This window comes from Macaca fascicularis, chromosome 15 (genome assembly GCF_037993035.2).
Source record: "Macaca fascicularis isolate 582-1 chromosome 15, T2T-MFA8v1.1".
NCBI classification, from domain to species: domain Eukaryota; kingdom Metazoa; phylum Chordata; class Mammalia; order Primates; family Cercopithecidae; genus Macaca; species Macaca fascicularis.
Window position 1 is genome coordinate 71739312 of NC_088389.1, and position 16531 is coordinate 71755842.

General features: G+C 41.9%; 1 protein-coding gene across 2 annotated transcripts in view; it reads right to left on the bottom strand.

The window, feature by feature from the left end:
• Window positions 1-205: 205 nt before the first annotated feature.
• Window positions 206-16531, bottom strand: part of TEK (TEK receptor tyrosine kinase) — a 121625-nt gene continuing 105299 nt past the window's right edge. For both annotated transcript variants that reach the window (XM_005581589.5, XM_005581588.5), the window contains exons 17-23: window positions 15392-15582; window positions 14734-14847; window positions 12064-12134; window positions 11015-11055; window positions 10068-10164; window positions 2037-2136; window positions 206-1209 (exon numbers count right to left, since the gene is read on the bottom strand). In XM_005581589.5, the coding sequence (XP_005581646.2) occupies window positions 1135-1209; window positions 2037-2136; window positions 10068-10164; window positions 11015-11055; window positions 12064-12134; window positions 14734-14847; window positions 15392-15582 (689 nt within the window). In that variant the 3' untranslated portion in view covers window positions 206-1134. The remainder of the gene's footprint in view (window positions 1210-2036; window positions 2137-10067; window positions 10165-11014; window positions 11056-12063; window positions 12135-14733; window positions 14848-15391; window positions 15583-16531) is intronic.

Genomic DNA, 16531 nt, shown 5'->3' on the forward strand with positions numbered 1-16531 from the left:
CCCAAAGGTGTACTTCCTGTTGCAAGAAAAAGAACTAGGCAGTAGAATACTTCTAGGAGAATTTTCAATCTGGTGAGTTTCAGATTCCGTATCTAGTGGAGTATACTCGCCAACTACTCCATGTGCTAGGGATGGATAATTTAAAGCATTTTTCTTTAAAGTATAATAAGGACATGTGGCAATAGCTATGAGACACACTCCTGGATGAGACGTGAGTAGGCAAGACATTTATTCACTCATGATATATCCGTGCAAAGTGTGCCTACAGTATACAAGGTAAACTCACAACTCATCAAAACTAAAACTTTTTACAATGTGCAATACATATAGGGATATTAATTCAATATATAAATGTCACATGTCTCCCAAATGTCACCCAGGCTTTCTGTTATTTCTTAAAATATACAAGTCAATATTACCAGAGAAAAGAAAAGAAAAAAATCCCATTATCTTAAACTTATGTATACTTCTCTAAAGATTCTTAGGCTTGTAAGGAATGAGATTTAAGTCTATTTTTAGATGTTAGCATTCTGGACTGACTTGCAGGCTGTGGAAACACAAGACAGTTGTCACATGACTAAACGAAATGGGACTGGCTGCTACAGGCAAGGGATAAAATTGAGAGAGAGGAATCTGAGATTTTTCAGTCTCTTAAATATTAACCTATGTCTTGTTAGAATTCATATATTTCTCTCACTTAACCTGTGCTATCAGGGTCATTGTTAGGTTTATTAACAATATTTTACTTTGACATAGCAAAACATTTAATAGCATTCAAGATAAAGGTAAATATCAAAATATCTAGGACAATAATGAGTTATGCATTATACTAATTGTACTCACGCCTTCCTGTGAAGTCCACATTTTTAAAAAAATATATTATTGCATATGAAACCACAAACAGGCATTCTGATTTCAGCACATTCTTACTCAAAACAGTATATACAGTCCTATTAGAGTCAGAGCATACTATACAGATCCATGCATGGGATCTATAGTGGTGAAGGTCCCAGGTGTACAGCACATATGTACACTTCTATATCACATCTCGTGGCAGAGGCATGCTTTCTCAGCAGGTGTCAAGGGTCTCCCATGCCAGTGAAAGGGAAACAGAGGGCATACAGATGTTCTGTCCTAGGCCGCTTCTTCAGCAGAACAGTCAATTCCTGCATAAGTAAACTTCTCATAAAGCGTGGTATTCACGTAGGTCTGGAAGAATGAGAATGGTTCAGAGACATAGGCTGCTTTGATTCCACCTCTGCCAGCGGCAGTTACAGCAGTACCTTGGTTTGTTTCAACTCAAAATACTAAGCACTTGGGGGATACTTTCTGTCCTCAGTCCCTCTGTTGTATTTGATGACTTTCTTCCTAAAATGCATCCCCTTGCCTTCTGCAAGTAAGATTTCATACTGTATCCTCAGTTTCTGAGCTTGCCTTTCTCACAGTGTCTTATTGGTACCTCCTAATGTGTTCAGCTTCTCTCGGGTTCCTTCCCCTGTCTGAATCTCATCTTCACATCTCTCTGTGTGATCTCACCTGCATCTCTAGTTGAATTACCACTTGGGTTTTGACTATTTCTTTAAACTACATTTACTTTTCTTTTGATTCCCAGATCAGTATAGCCAACTAACTTCTAGAAATTTTTATGGAATTCCTGACCCTCCTCATAGTAACCTGCAGGTCAAGCTCTGTTGTATACTTGCTGTGTCCTCAGTCAATCACCCACTTCTGAGCCTATTTCTTCATCTATAAAATTAAAAGGTCAGGCTATATGACTAAAATTCCTTCTAGCTCTAATAGGCTAATTCTGTATGTTATTCCATTGTGTACATGACTATATCCTGTATAGAAATCTTATTTCCCCCCAAAATTGTAACTTTTTCCAAGTTGCGGGGGTAGGGGGATATCCTTTGTTTCTATAATACTTAGGGCCATGTCAAGAAGAACTTCTTCAATTGTTTCAGTGTTTTTTGTGAACCACCCTGGGCACATCAGGAATTCCAATTAAAGATCTCCTGCCTGACTTTAATACTCACCTTTCGTTCCTCTAACATTCTGTTTAAGGACACCAATATCTGGGCAAATGACGGCCTCTCGTAAGGCTTCTCCCGCCAGCATTGTCTCATTAGATCAAACCTTCGAAAGCAAAAGAATTAAAGGGTTAATTCTATAACTGTGCTTCAGTCCTGGGCATGGCAGGAAAAGAGAATGAAGCCAACCAATGCATGGTTATAAAGCTTAACCAGCAGAAGACAAAAGTACAGCACCTGGGAAGTTTCTACTAGGCCTCCCCCCTCCCTAAGCAAGTCCCATTTCATCTCCCTATAGATTTAGTTCCTACCCTGGGTACTGTTTCTGCAGGATCTTGGTCTCAGCTATTACAATCATCTAGAAAGAACTGGGTATGTGTCTATAGCAGCATTTCCCTTGGAATGCTGCATCTTTCAAAATGTTAGTGTCTCTTAAAAGGCCCATGCTCAAACTTGTAAAATGCCACCCATTGTATCCCCCTTTAAGAGGGAGGACTTTTAGAAGCACTGTCATTAAAAACAAAGCCTGTTTAACCAGGTGTTATGGACTCAATGTTCATGCTACCCAAAAATCATGTGTTGAAACCATGTGATGGTGTTTGAAGGTAGGTAGTTTGGAAGGTGATTAGGCCATGAGGGTAGAACCCTCATGAATGGATTCGTGCCCTTACAGAAAAGGCCTGAAAGAGCTCTTTTGCTCCTTGTACCACATGAGGACACAGCAGAAAGATGGCCATCTATGAACCAGGAAATGGTTCACGGCCACCAAATCTGCCAATGCTTTGATCTTGGATTTCCCAGCTTTCAGAACTGTGAGAAATACTATTTTGTTACAGCAGTCGGAAATGACTAAGACAACAGGTTTAACACGAAGTTTCCAACTTAATTGACCACAGAACTCCTTTCCCCTTGTATCATGTATTTATATCTTGCACAACATGTGAACATAGTTTGGGAAACACTGACTTAAGACAGTGTTTTCTCAATTGTGCTCAGAACTCCTTGTGTGATTAAAATACAGATTTCTGGAACCTGCCCACATGTTGAACAAATGACTCCGGGGAACCCTATGTGCATAGAAGGCTATTAACCATTGGTTTAGGGTGTCACAGATCCCAGAACAGCTTATACTTTAACATAAGTTTCTTAAAGACTAAAAAATCTTCTCACCCCTTATGAAGTGAATCTCAAAAGGTAGAATTTAAGGGACTGTCTAGTGATGGTCCAACTATGTCCAGGTTTTTCCAGGATGGTATGTATGCTTCTTATTCCAGTGATATTAACACCCTCCTTCACTCTTAGAAGTAGCCCCATTTAGACAATAAATTATTTGTTCAACCTAGAGCCTTTCAGTCTTGAAACATGCCAGTTAGCTTCTACCATGGATAGTTCTGGGAATGGTGGTATCACTACAGGTCATTATATTTCCCCTTGGAATAAATCTTACTTTTGAAAGTAATCTTAGCAGAAGCAAGGTTCTAGGCAAGAAAATGTATCTTTTTTTAAATTTTTTTTTTATTATAAGTTCTGAGATACATGTGGAGAATGTGCAGGTTTGTTACATCCGTATACAAGTGCCATGGCGATTTGCTGCACCCATCAACCTGTCATCTACATTAGGTATTTCTCCTAATGCTATCCTATCCCCCAACCTGCCGACAGGCCCCGGTGTGTGATGTTTCCTTCCCTGTGTCCATGTGTTCTCGCTGTTCAATTCCCACTTATGAGTGAAAACATGTGGAGTTTGGTTTTCTTTTCTTACGTTAGTTTCTAGCTTCATCCATGTCCCTGAAAAGGACATGAACTCATCCTTTCTTATGGCTGCATAGTATTCCATGGTATGTATGTACCACATTTTCTTTATCCAGTCTATCATTGAACAGTGCCACAATAAACCTATGTGTGCATGTGTCTTTATAGTAGAATGATTTATAATCCTTTGGGTATATACCCAGTAATGGGATTGCTGGGGCAAATGGTATTTCTGGTTCTAGATCCCTAAGGAATCACCACACTGTCTTCCACAATGATTGAACTAATTTACACTCCCACCAACAGTGTAAAAGCGTTTCTATTTATACACATCCTCTCCAGCATCTGTTGTTTCCTGACTTTTTAATGATCGCCACTCTAACTGGTGTGAGATGGTATCTCATTGTGGTTTTGATTTGCATTTCTCTAATGACCAGTGATGATGATCTTTTTTTCTTATGTTGGCTGCATAAATGTCTTCTTTTGAGAAGTGTCTGTCCATATCCTTTGCCCACTTTTTGATGGGGTTGTTTTTTTCTTGTAAATTTGTTGAAGTTCTTTGTGGGTTCTGGATATTAGCCCTTTGTCAGAAGGATAGATTGCAAACATTTTCTCCCATTCTGTAGGTTGCCTGTTCACTCTGATGATCGTTTCTTTTGCTGTGCAGAAGCTTTTTAGTTTAATTAGATCCCATTTGTTAATTTTGGCTTTTGGTGTTTTAGTCATGAAGTCTTTTGCCTGTGCCTATGTCCTGAATGGTATTGCCTAGGTTTTCTTCTAGGGTTTTTATGGTTTCAGATGTTACATTTAAGTCTTTAATCCATCTTGAGTTAATTTTTGTATAAGATGTAAGGAAGAGGTCGAGTTTCAGTTTTCTGCATATGGCTAGCCAGTTTTCCCAATACCATTTATTAAATAGGGAATCCTTTCCCCATTGTTTGTGTCAGGTTTGTCAAAGATCAGATGGTTGTAGATGTGTGGTGTTATTCCTGAGGCCTCTGTCCTATTCCTTTGGTATCTCTGTTTTGGTACTGGTACCATGCTGTTTTGGTTATTGTAGCCTTCTAGTATAGTTTGAAGTCAGGTAGCGTGATGCCTTCAGTTTTGTTCTTTTTGCTTAGGCTCATCTTGGCTATGCAGGCTCTTTTTTGGTTCCACATGAAATTTAAAGTAGTTTTATCTAATTCTGTGAAGAAAGTCAATGATAGCTTGATGAGGATAGCACTGAATCTATAAATGACTTTGGGCAGTATGGCCATTTTCACAATATTGATTCTTTCTTATCCATGAGCTTGGAATGTTTTTCCATTTGTTTGTGTCCTCTTATTTCCTAGAGCAGTGGTTTGTAGTTCTCCTTGAAGAGGTCCTTCACATCCCTTGTAAGTTGTATTCCTAGGTATTTTATTCTCTTTGTAGCAGTTGTGAATGGGAGTTCACCCATGATTTGTCTGTTTGTCTGTTATTGGTGTATAGGAATGCTTGTGATTTTTGCACATTGATTTTGTATCCTGAGACTTTGCTGAAGTTGCTTATCAGCTTAAAGAGATTTTGGGCTGAGACGATGGGGTTTTCTAAATCACAGTCACGTCATCTGCAAACAGAGACAATTTGACTTCCTCTCTTCCTATTTGAATAACCTTATATCTTTCTCTTGCCTGATTGCCCTGTCCAGAACTTCCAATACTATGTTGATTGAATAGGAGTGGTAAGGGAAGGCATCCTTGTCTTAGGCCAGTTTTCAAAGGGAATGCTTCTAGCTTTTTCCCATTCAGTATGATATTGGCTGTGGGTTTGTCATAAATAGCTCATTATTTTGAGATACGTTCCATCAATACCTAGTTTACTGAGAGTTTTTAGCCTGAGGGGTTGTTGAATTTCCTTGAAGGCTTTTTTTGCATCTATTGAGATAATCATGTGGTTTTTGTCATTGGTTCTGTTTAGATGATGGATTATGTTTATTGATTCACGTCTGTTGAACCAGCCTTCCATCCCAAGGATGAAGCCGACTTCATCATGATGGATAAGCTTTTTGATGTGCTGCTGGATTTGGTTTGCCAATATTTTATTGAGGATTTTCGCATCAATGTTCATCAGGGATATTGGTCTGAAATTTCTTTTTTGTTGTGTCTCTGCCAGGTTTTGGTATCAGGATGATGCTGACCTCATAAAAAGAGTTAGGAAAGATCCCTCTTTTTCTATTGTTTGGAATAGTTTCAGAAGGGATGGTACCAGCTCCTCTTTGTACCTCTGGTAGAATTCGGCTGTGAATCCATCTGGTCCTGGACACTTTTTGGTTGGTAAGCTATTAATTACTGCCTCAATTTCAGAATTTTTATTGGTCTATTCAGGGATTTGACTTCTTCCTGGTTTAGACATAGGAGAGTGTATGTGTCCAGGAATTTATCCATTTCTTCTAGTTTATTTGCGTAGAGGTGTTTATAGTATTCTCTGATGGTAGTTTGTATTTCTGTGGGATCAGTGGTGATATCTCCTTTACCATTTTTTATTGCATCTATTTGATTCTTCTCCCTTTTCTTCTTTATTAGTCTGGCTAGCAGTCTATTTTGTTGATCTTTTCAAAAAACCAGCTCCTGGATTCATTGATGTTTTTGAAGGACATTTTGTGTGTCTATCTCCTTCACTGCTGCTCTGATCTTAGTTATTTCTTGTCTTCTGCTAGCTTTTGAATTTGTTTGCTGTTGCTTCTCTAGTTCTTTTAATTGTGATGTTAGGGTGTCGATTTTAGGTCCTTCCTGCTTTCTCTTGTGGGCATTTAGTGCTATAAATGTCCCTCTACACACTGCTTTAAATGTGTCCCAGAGATTCTGGTACGTTTTGTCTTTGTTCTCACTGGTTTCAGAGAACATCTTTATTTCTGCCTTCATTTCATTATTAATGAAATTAGTCATTCAGGAGCAGGTTGTAATTGTGCAGTTTTGAGTGAGTTTCTTAATCCTAAGTTCTAATTTGATTGCTCTGTGGTCAGAGAGACTCTTATGATTTCTGTTCTTTTGGATTTGCTGAGGAATGTCTAAGTTCCAATTATGTGGTCAATTTTAGAGTAACTGCAATGAGGTGCTGAGAAGAACACATATTCTGTTGATTTGGGGTAGAGAGTTCTGTAGATGTCTATTAGGTCCACTTGTTCCAGAGCTGAGTTCAAGTCCTGAATATCCTTGTTAATCTGTCTAATATTGACAGTGGGGAGTTAAAGTCTCCCACTATTATGTGGCAGTCTAAGTCTCTTGGTAAGTCTCAAAGAACTTGCTTTATTAATCTGGGTGCTCCTGTATGGGGTACATATATATTTAGGATAGTTAGCTCTTCTTGGTTGTATTGATCCCTTTACCATTATGTAATTGCCTTCTTTGTCTCTTCTGATCTTTGTTGGTTTAAAATCTGTTTTATCAGAGGGCAACCCCTGCTTTTTTTGCTTTCCATTTGCTTGGTAAATATTCCTCCATCCCTTTATTCTGAGCCTATGTGTGTGTGTGTGTGCATGTGAGATGGGTCTCCTGAATACAGCACACTGATGGGTCTTGACTCTTTATCCTATTTCCCAGTCTGTGTCTTTTACTTAGGGCATTCAGCCCATTTACATTTAAGGTTAATATTATTATGTGTGAGTCTGATCCTGTCATTATGATGCTAGCTGGTTATTTTGCCTGTTAGTTGATGCAGTTTCTTTGTAGTGTCAATGGTCTTTAGATTTTGATATATTTTTGCAGTAGCTGGTACCAGGTTTTCCTTTCCATGTTAGTGCTTCCTTCAGGAGCTTTTGTAAGGCAGGCCTGGTGGTGACAAAATCCTTCACTTATGAAGCATAGTTTGGCTGGATATGAAATTCTGGGTTGAAAATTCTTCTAAGAATGTTGAATACTGGCCCCCACTCTCTTCTGGCTTGTAGGGTTTCTACAGAGAGATTTGCTGTTAGTCTGATGGGCTTCCCTTTGTGGGTAACCTGACCTTTCTCTGGCTGCACTTAACATGTTTTCTTTCATTTCAACCTTGATTAATCTGACGATTATGTGTCTTGGGGTTGTTCTTCTCAAGGAGTATCTTTGTGGTGGTCTCTGTATTTCCTCAATTTGAATGCTGATCAGTCTTACTAGGTTGGAGAAGTTCTCCTGGATAATATCCTGATGAGTGTTTTCCAACTTGGTTTCATTCTCCCCATCACTTTCAGGTACACCAATCAAACATAGGTTTGATCTTTTCACATAGTCCCATATTTCTTGGAGGCTTTGGTCATTCCTTTTCATTTTTTTCTCTAATCTTGTCTTCATGCTTTATTTAAGTTTATCTTCAATATCTGATATCCTTTCTTCCACTGGATCCATTCAGCTATTGATACTGTGTATGCTTCGCGAAGTATTCATGCTGTGTTTTTTAGCTCCATCAGGTCATTTATGTTCTTCTCTAAACTGGTTATTCTAGTTGCAATTTGTCTAACCTTTTATCAACGTTCTTAGCTTCCTTGCATTGGGTTAGAATATGTTCCTTTAGCTTGAAGGAGGTTGTTATTACCCACTTTCTAAAGCCTACTTCTGTCAATTTGTCAAACTCATTCTCTATTCAGTTTTGTTCCCTTGCTGGTGAGGAGTTGTGATCCTTTGGAGGAGAAGAGGCATTCTGGGTGGAATTTTCAGCCTTTTTGCACTGGTTTCCCCTCATTTTTGTGGATTTATCTATCTATGATCTTCGGATGGGGTTTTGGGGTGGAGGTCCTTTTCCTTTCTGTTTGTTTTCCTTCTGACAGTCAGGCCCCTCTGCTGAAGGTCTGCTGGAGTTGGCTAGAGGTCCACTCCAGACCCTGTCTGCCTGGGTGTCACAAGTGGAGGCTGCAGAACAACGAAGATTGCTGCCTGTTCCTTCCTATGGAAGGTTTGTCCCAGAGGGGCACTTGCCAGATGCCAGCTAGTACTCTCCTGTATGAGGTGTCTTGTCAACCCCTGCTGGGCTGGGAGGTGTCTCCCAGTCAGGAGGCACAGGGGTCAGGGACCCACTTGAGGAGGCAGTTTGTTCCTTAGCAGAGCTCGAGTGCTGTGCTGGGAGATCTGGTGCTCTCTTCAGAGGTGGCAGGCAGGAATATTTAAGTCTGCTGAAGCTATGCCAATAGTGGCCCCTACCACTAGGTACTTTGTCCCAGGGAGATGGGAGTTTTATCTATAAGCCCTTACGGGTGCTGCTGCCTTTTTTTCAGAGATGCCCTGTCCAGAGAGCTGGAATCTAGAGACGCAGTCTGGCTACAGTGGCTTTGCAGAGCTTGGTGGGCTCTGCCCAGTTTGAACTTCCCTGGGGCTTTGTTTACACTGTGAGGAGAAAACCAGCCTACTCAAGCTTCAGTAATCGGGGATACCCCTCCTCCAACCAAGCTGGAGCATCCCAGGTTGACTTCATACTGCTGTGCTGGCAGCAAAGGATTTCAAGCCGGTGGATCTTAGCTGGGTGGGATCCACTGAGCTAGACCACTTGGCTCCCTGGCTTCAGCTCCCTTTCCAGGGGACTGAATGGTTCTGTCTCACTGGTGTTCCAGGTGCCACTGGGGCAAGGAAAAAAAGCTAAAAAAAAACAACTCCTGCAGCTAGCCCTAAACGGCCGCCCAGTTTTGTGCTTGTAACCCATGGCCCTGTTGGCATAGGCACCAGAGGGAATCTCCTCTTCTGCAGGTTGCAAAGACTGTGGGAAAAGTTTAGTATCTGGGCTGGAATGCACCATTCCTCCCGGCACAGTCCCTCACATCTTCCCTTGGCTAGGGAGGGAGTTCCTCGACCCCTTGTACTTCCTGGATGAGGTGACACCCCACCCTGCTTCAGCTCACCCTCTGTGGGCTGCACCCACTTTCTAACCAGTCCCAAGGAGATGAGCTGGGTACCTCAGTTGGAAATGCAGAAATCACTTGCCTTCTGAGTTGATCTTGCTGGGAGTTGCAGACCAGAGCTGTTCCTTTTCAGCCATCTTGCCAGCCCAAAAATGTATCTTTCTTAATGAAAAACTTCAGGAATTTATTTCAGGTTTTTCTGCATTTGTTGCCCTTCCTCATTTCAACCTTCCCGAGAGTCATTAAATGCCTCCTAAATTTCTATGCCTGTAAAGCTAATACTCCTTGTGTATTACATAACAGTATTAGTATTGGGAACCCCCCTACTTCTATTCACCTATTTGGGATCTCTGTGTGTAGGTGTTTGTGTATACCAGTTGACTTTGTTAAAGTCAGCTGGCCCCAGAAACACACAAGAGGAAGGAAGGTAAGACAAAATAGCCCCAGGATGAGGCCTGACTTACACCTCATCATCACAGTTCAGGGGTTTCTCCAGTCTGTAGCCCTGGGGCAGCTTCTCATAGAGTTCTGCACAAGTCATCCCGCAGTAGGGTGTGCCTCCTGGAAGACAAACAGTGCCACTCTAAGTCCTCTCTGGCACGAAAAGCAATGCTTCCTGTCCAGGGGTTCTAAAGCTAAGGGGCCAGGAGGAAGACATGGTATGTCACAGGAGAGTGAACATGCTGCATGCCTCCCTTGGCAAACCCACCACTCATCAAAACTGGACTTACACTACAGAGTATGCCAAAGCATCATCATTGCTTCAGGGGAAGGAACCACCCCCGGCTTCCTCAATTCAGTGCCAGTTCTCTTCCCTAAGTCTCCCCACACACAGCACATCTATTATACCAATAATATTAACCTTTTTGTCTGATTGGAAGCCTGTAGTTTTATAATTCATATTTTAATTATAAAAGCAATGCATATTTATTGTAGAATTTTTTAAGTTTTGAGATACATGTGCCATGGTGGTCTGCTGCACCTATTGACCCATCATCTAGGTTTTAAGCCCCACATGCATTAGGTATTTGTCGTTATTCTGTCCTTCCCCTCGACAGGCCTTGGTGTGTGATGTTCCCCTCCCTGTGTCCATGTGTTCTCATTGTTCAACTCCCACTTATGAGTGAGAACATGTGGTGTTTGGTTTTCTGTTCCTGTGTTAGTTTGCTGAGGAGGATGGTTTCCAGCTGCATCCATGTCCCTGCAAAGGACATGAACTAATTCTTTTTTATGTCTCTGTAGTATTCCATGGCGTATATGTGCCACATTAAAAACATGAAGAATAAAATTATTACCTTTCTGTGTAGGGCCTTCTAGTTTTTTTAAATATGCAATATTGATAAAACTAGGATCAGTATACATGAAATTGTTATATATTTTCTGGCATGTATATTTTAACATAGATACTCACCTAAGCTGACAATCTCCCATAGTAACACACCGTAGGACCATCTGCAGGAGGGACAAGTGTGAAACCAACAATCAGCAAACAGAGTCACCACTCATTTTCCTGCCCCCAAAGCCAGGGAGACCCACCCTGTCTGAGAAAAGGAAACGTTACATGTCTACATCCTAGGATAGGCCCTTGCACACAGTGTGGGTTTCTCTTCTCTTAGCTCAACGGAAAGGTTACAACAAAGAAATAGTGTTCACTTTGCCAGAGCCCCCAAATCACTTTAACCAGAGACTCCAAGGTGGTACTGTCCAAAACAGATGAAATGTTTTGGAGCTTGACAGATCTGAGTTAAATCCAATCTCTGCCATCCAATTTTGTGACCTGGAAAAAGTTGCTGAACCTCTTGGGACCTCTTAGTATATTCTTACAAAAGTGGGGACAATAATCCTTGCCTCAAAGTTATGCAGAGAAACATAAAAAGCACCTTGCAGACAGTGAGGACACAGCAATTGCCCACCCCCTCTTCATCCCCAGGCATCAGCAAAACCCCTTGGACAAGTCACCACCACCCTCGCGGCCTTGGTTTTTCATCCTGGAAATGGGGTGCAAGGCAAGATGACCTAAATCTCAAGCCTACCCTTCCTTCCACCGCCAGCCTCTGATGCATCACTGCAGGCTGCAAGCAGAGACCCCCTGACTGTCGGGCCTTATTTTGTCCCCAGCAGCTATTCTGGATTGCTTCCTCTGATCTAGGTCTGGGAGAGGAGCCACAGGAAGGCCAGTATGTCCCTTCCTGTTGAGTCCGAGAATTCACAACTCGAAGCACAATGCAGAATACACAACTTCAGTATGCAGAGTGAAATCCAAAACCTGCCACCAGTGATTCTGCACTCTGGAAACCGTCTACTCTGCGGCTTTATTCTGTTACTTTATTTCCTGGGTTTTTTGGTTACCTTTGTTCCCGAGAGGTACAGGACATTCCTGCTTCTTTTTAAAACCTCTGTCAACTATATATGTTTCTGGGAGGGGAAAAAAAATCCCTTGGCAATAAGCAGCTTACTTACACATCACTGTTCGTTGTGTACACACTGTAATTCAGTGACTCGATGGCCATCCAGCGCACTGGGAGCCTTCCCTGGAGAGAACAAAGTGAGATGTCACTTAAGTGGGACAGGGTCTTTATGAGGCTCTCAGCCTGCCTGAGCTGTGGCTCCACAAAGCCCATCGGGAACCTCATAGGCAGGGCAGACTCAGACATCATTGCTTTGTGTATGTCCCAGCTACATGTGTGTTTTCAAATTTCAAAACATGCAAATAGCGCAGGTCCTATTTATCTTCAGGGTTCAGCAGTTTTATATGAATTGAAGTGTGAGTGTGCACGCATGGTAGTCGGTCATTCCTTATTCACCTTATAGCCCTCAGAGGCACTCTGAGGTTTAGAAAGGAGAGACAGGCATAGACACTGAGTGAGAATTTAACTGTATTAATAATGTGGAAAAGGGAAATGGAGGCACTGAGGTATGGTGAAGAGAACAACTGTGCCTGGAGATGATGGAGGGAGATTCTCCAGAGGACGGGACATCCCAGCATGGTTCTGTAAGTCGTTTAGGTGTCATTAGGTGGATGGGAGAGGAAAGAGCATCTCTAGACAAGGGGAACAGTGTGCATATATAACAGTAGAGATTGAGATGATTTGTAGCTTACGTAGTGTAGTTTATGTTGGGTTTGGAGACACATACCCATACTTTGGATGCTGGTCCTGACTGCCTCCAGGCTGTCCCCATATCTTGGCTTACTGATCCCAGGCTAGGCAAAATGAGATGTGACTGGACGTTGTAAAGCTTGACTTTAAAGTTTTATTCCTGGTTTCCTCAAAGTCTCTATGATTTGGGGCTCCCTTCCTATCTACTCATTCAAGAATCATAAGGTTGGTCATCAAGAGGTTGATCCCTCCCTCCCAGAGATTTGTCCAAACTTGCTACACTGCATCCTTCTTGCAGGGAACTTGCTCCTCTCCAATCCTTCTTTCTTCCCCCTTCCCTCAACCTGGGCCTTTCCTCCCCAGCCCCAAGGTGCTAAAGAACACCTTTAACCCTGTTTAGTCTATTGTAAGATCGAGTCAAGCCCTGATAGGTGCTCTCCCCCTGTAAATAACCCCAATATTGCAGAAATGCCAAGCAAACCCATGCTAGCCTTGGGGAGCTGAGGAGAGCATCCAAATAGAATGGGTAGGTTGTGGGGTTAACCTGTGTTATCCCTCCACCTTCTCACCCAGGGCACCCACATCCCGTAAGCGCTGGAGTAAAGCAGGGAAAAGGATTTCAGGAAGGAGATTTGAAGACACCAGGTGGTCAGGGAGGAGTTGGGAGAGCCGGAGTAGGTAGGTGACTGGTGGATTCTGCTTCTTTAAGAAAACAAGTCCACCCCTGCTCCAGAGAAGCATCTGCCTTGAGTGGGTCTGAAAAGGTTAGGCAGAAAAGCATCACCTGGAAGCCAGCCCTCAGGGAGGCACACGTGGCTTCTGAAAGCGCTATGTTGATAAGCATGCAGGGCCCTCGAAGAGCCAAAGGGACCCCACTTCACACCCTCATCAGAAAAGAGTGTGGAAAGATCCAAAATGATTATGTTCACTGTGGTTGTAGCTATGTGAAAGGGTGTATGCTGTGGAAGGCGATAAGCCAAAAATGAAAAAAATATATATGCCAAGGTGGTGAATTATGGGTGATTTCCTTTCAAAATGTTCTTGAGTATTGTTTTATCTTCTCAGTAACTAGATAAGTGTGATGAAAAAAAAGGAAGCCTGGAATTGAGAATAAATGCAGGAACCTGAGCCTTGCTAAGAGACAATTTGGTGTGCCCACAAAAATGAAAAGACTGCCTATACCTCATGACAACTGGAGCCATCCCAAGAAAGCTGGGCCAAAGTAATGTTCATCAGACCTAAAAAAGGGAGAGCCATCCACCACAGTAGACCTGCCAGACACATGGAAAGGCTGCAGGGCTTGTCATCCCTGAGGCCCTGCATTCTGCCCACCCCAGGAAAACAGAGGATGGTGAATTTCCTCCACACAGCTCTAACATGCAGGGATGTGGTACTTCTAGGACTATGTGATTCTAGACTGGGCACCAAAAGCAGAATGAGTATCTCTCTTCCTCTAAGACTGTATGGTTAGGTTCTCCCGCAATCTTGTACTTAAAGATAAAATATTACTGTTTGGGAGAGTGGATTTGGGGCTTGAACAGTGACTTGACCACTGAAGTTTCAGTGAAGAGAGAAATCTTAGATGAGCCTGTAGAAGTTATGAATTTCTCTATAGAGCCTCCTGGTGATTTAGAAACCATTTAGTTTGTTTCCTTGATTTTTGGAAAATATGTTCATCTTTTTCCTCGCTACATCGGTTGTGCATGAAAGGGGATTGTGCAAGCTCCTCAGAGGTTTCCGAATGAGATGCCTTGGGGTCTGAACTGGATAGAACCAAGACCTCAAACCACTAGGCTTGAATATTCAATTACTTGGTCACACATGACAGTGCCTTCTTCATTAGTAATACAGACGCTGCAACCATGTTAGGAATGAACATTTAGAAAGAATGTTTCCCAGGGCACACAGTATCTACTGGGACACACAGTCAGATGCTTTAGTCACCATAGAGCACTGACAGTCCAGAAGCGACATCAGGAGAGCGGGGAGTACCTCGGAAAGGATGCGATCAGTGTCCATGTCCTGTACTTACCATTGTCTTTTTCACATACACCTCTTGACCTCGGGACAATCCAAAATCTGCTATTTTTGCCACATAGTTTTCACCAACTAAAATGTTTCTGGCAGCCAGATCCCTGTGGATAAACTGAGAGTTTTGAAAACATTATGTATTTTCAGCCTAATGAAAGCCCCAGGGCTGAAAACTTTGGGGAATAGGAAAGAAAACAATAGCATAAAAAAGGATTTTAAAAAGGCACAATCCAGTTCCCCTTAAAGTTCCCCTCCAGAATTCCCTGGTAATGGAATGGATTCTGCCAAATGACACACCACATCTTGGCAGAAGAATTTCAGAAAATGAACAAATAAAAAACACAGGTTGTTAAGTCCTCCAGCTGTAATGTAGTGTGTGTCTGTTGCTGCACATGATTTAGAGGCAAACCAGGCTAAGAGAGCTTAAGGTACCTCGCTACATCTTATGAAAATTATGAAATTTTCATAATTATGAAAATTGCTAGATAAACATATTGTCAGTATTAATTTTTATTTAAATAGACGGACTATTCACAAAGAGATTGAGGGAGATTTTAAGGAGTTAAAGAAGAGAGCTTGACAGACCCTACAAACATTGAAACTGACTTTAGAGGGCATTCCAGAGGAAAGATATCCAAAGCAAGTTCCTCCAAACAAACCTGTTTTTGGCTCAGGTAGTCCATGCCCCGGGCCACGTCGGCAGCGAAATGGAGGAGCTGCTGGGAGGACAGTGTGGACGCAGTGCTATTGGCAATAGCGAATGCTGGGTCCGTCTCCAGCACACGGCTCTTGCGCAGGAAGTCCAGAAGGTTTCCATGGGGCGCATACTCAATGGCTAGGTACAAGTAGCCTGTGGGGAAGGAAGAGAACATTGACTCATCAGTGGCCCTGAACAGCTGTAACATTTAAGAGATGTGCTGTGGGAATTGCCTATAAACTCCATTTTGTCTAAACGAAACACATCTAGTAACACCACCGAGGGAGCACTGGGGGACAGGAGGAAGATAGGTGACATCTTCCTGCAATACTCAAAGGGGGCCAGGCTGGAACGCTTGGTTTTGCTCCTTCCCACTCCCTCTCCATTCCTTCCAAACGTGCACTCACACAGAGGGCTTCCTGAAATGCTTTTACCCGGGCAGTAATAACAGTAGATGAGTCAAAGCACTCTCTTCCAGATCTGAGACACGTTCTTCACATCACCTTTTCATCTGCATTCCATTTTGATCAAGGAGCTAATATGAGCCAGGCATGTTATTCCAGTCTGCCTCTAGCTATTCCTGAGGCTGTTATTATTTTTAAACAATTAAATATCCGTGTGGAAGGAGCCACAACATGGAACTTTCTCTCCTGCCTTCTACTCCTCCTTAAAACCCATACTAAGTCACCATATTGCTGATTGGGTCTCTGGTCACCAGAAGTTAGTTTCAAAGATTGCATTTTGCTTCAAGAAACCAGAAAACTCAAGCTTTTAGGAAACAATAAAACAATAATGCCTAGAAAAACCTATGGTTCATTGTCACTTTTTTGTTCCAAATCATTTTTCTTTTTTTTTTTTTAATAAAATGTTATTTGCCCAGTTTTGTTACTTTTGTTTTCTTGGAATTTTTAAAAAATAAATTATCCCCTTACAAAAATATTTTTAAAGGGAATTTACTTTGCTAAAAACATTGACATTTATACCTAGTAAAATGTAAAGTTTTTTTTACTGTTTTTTTAAAGAATTTTTTGGGTAAACCATGTATTTAAAATGTTGTATGAATTAGAACTTGAAGCCCAGTGCAGTGGCTCACGCTTATAAT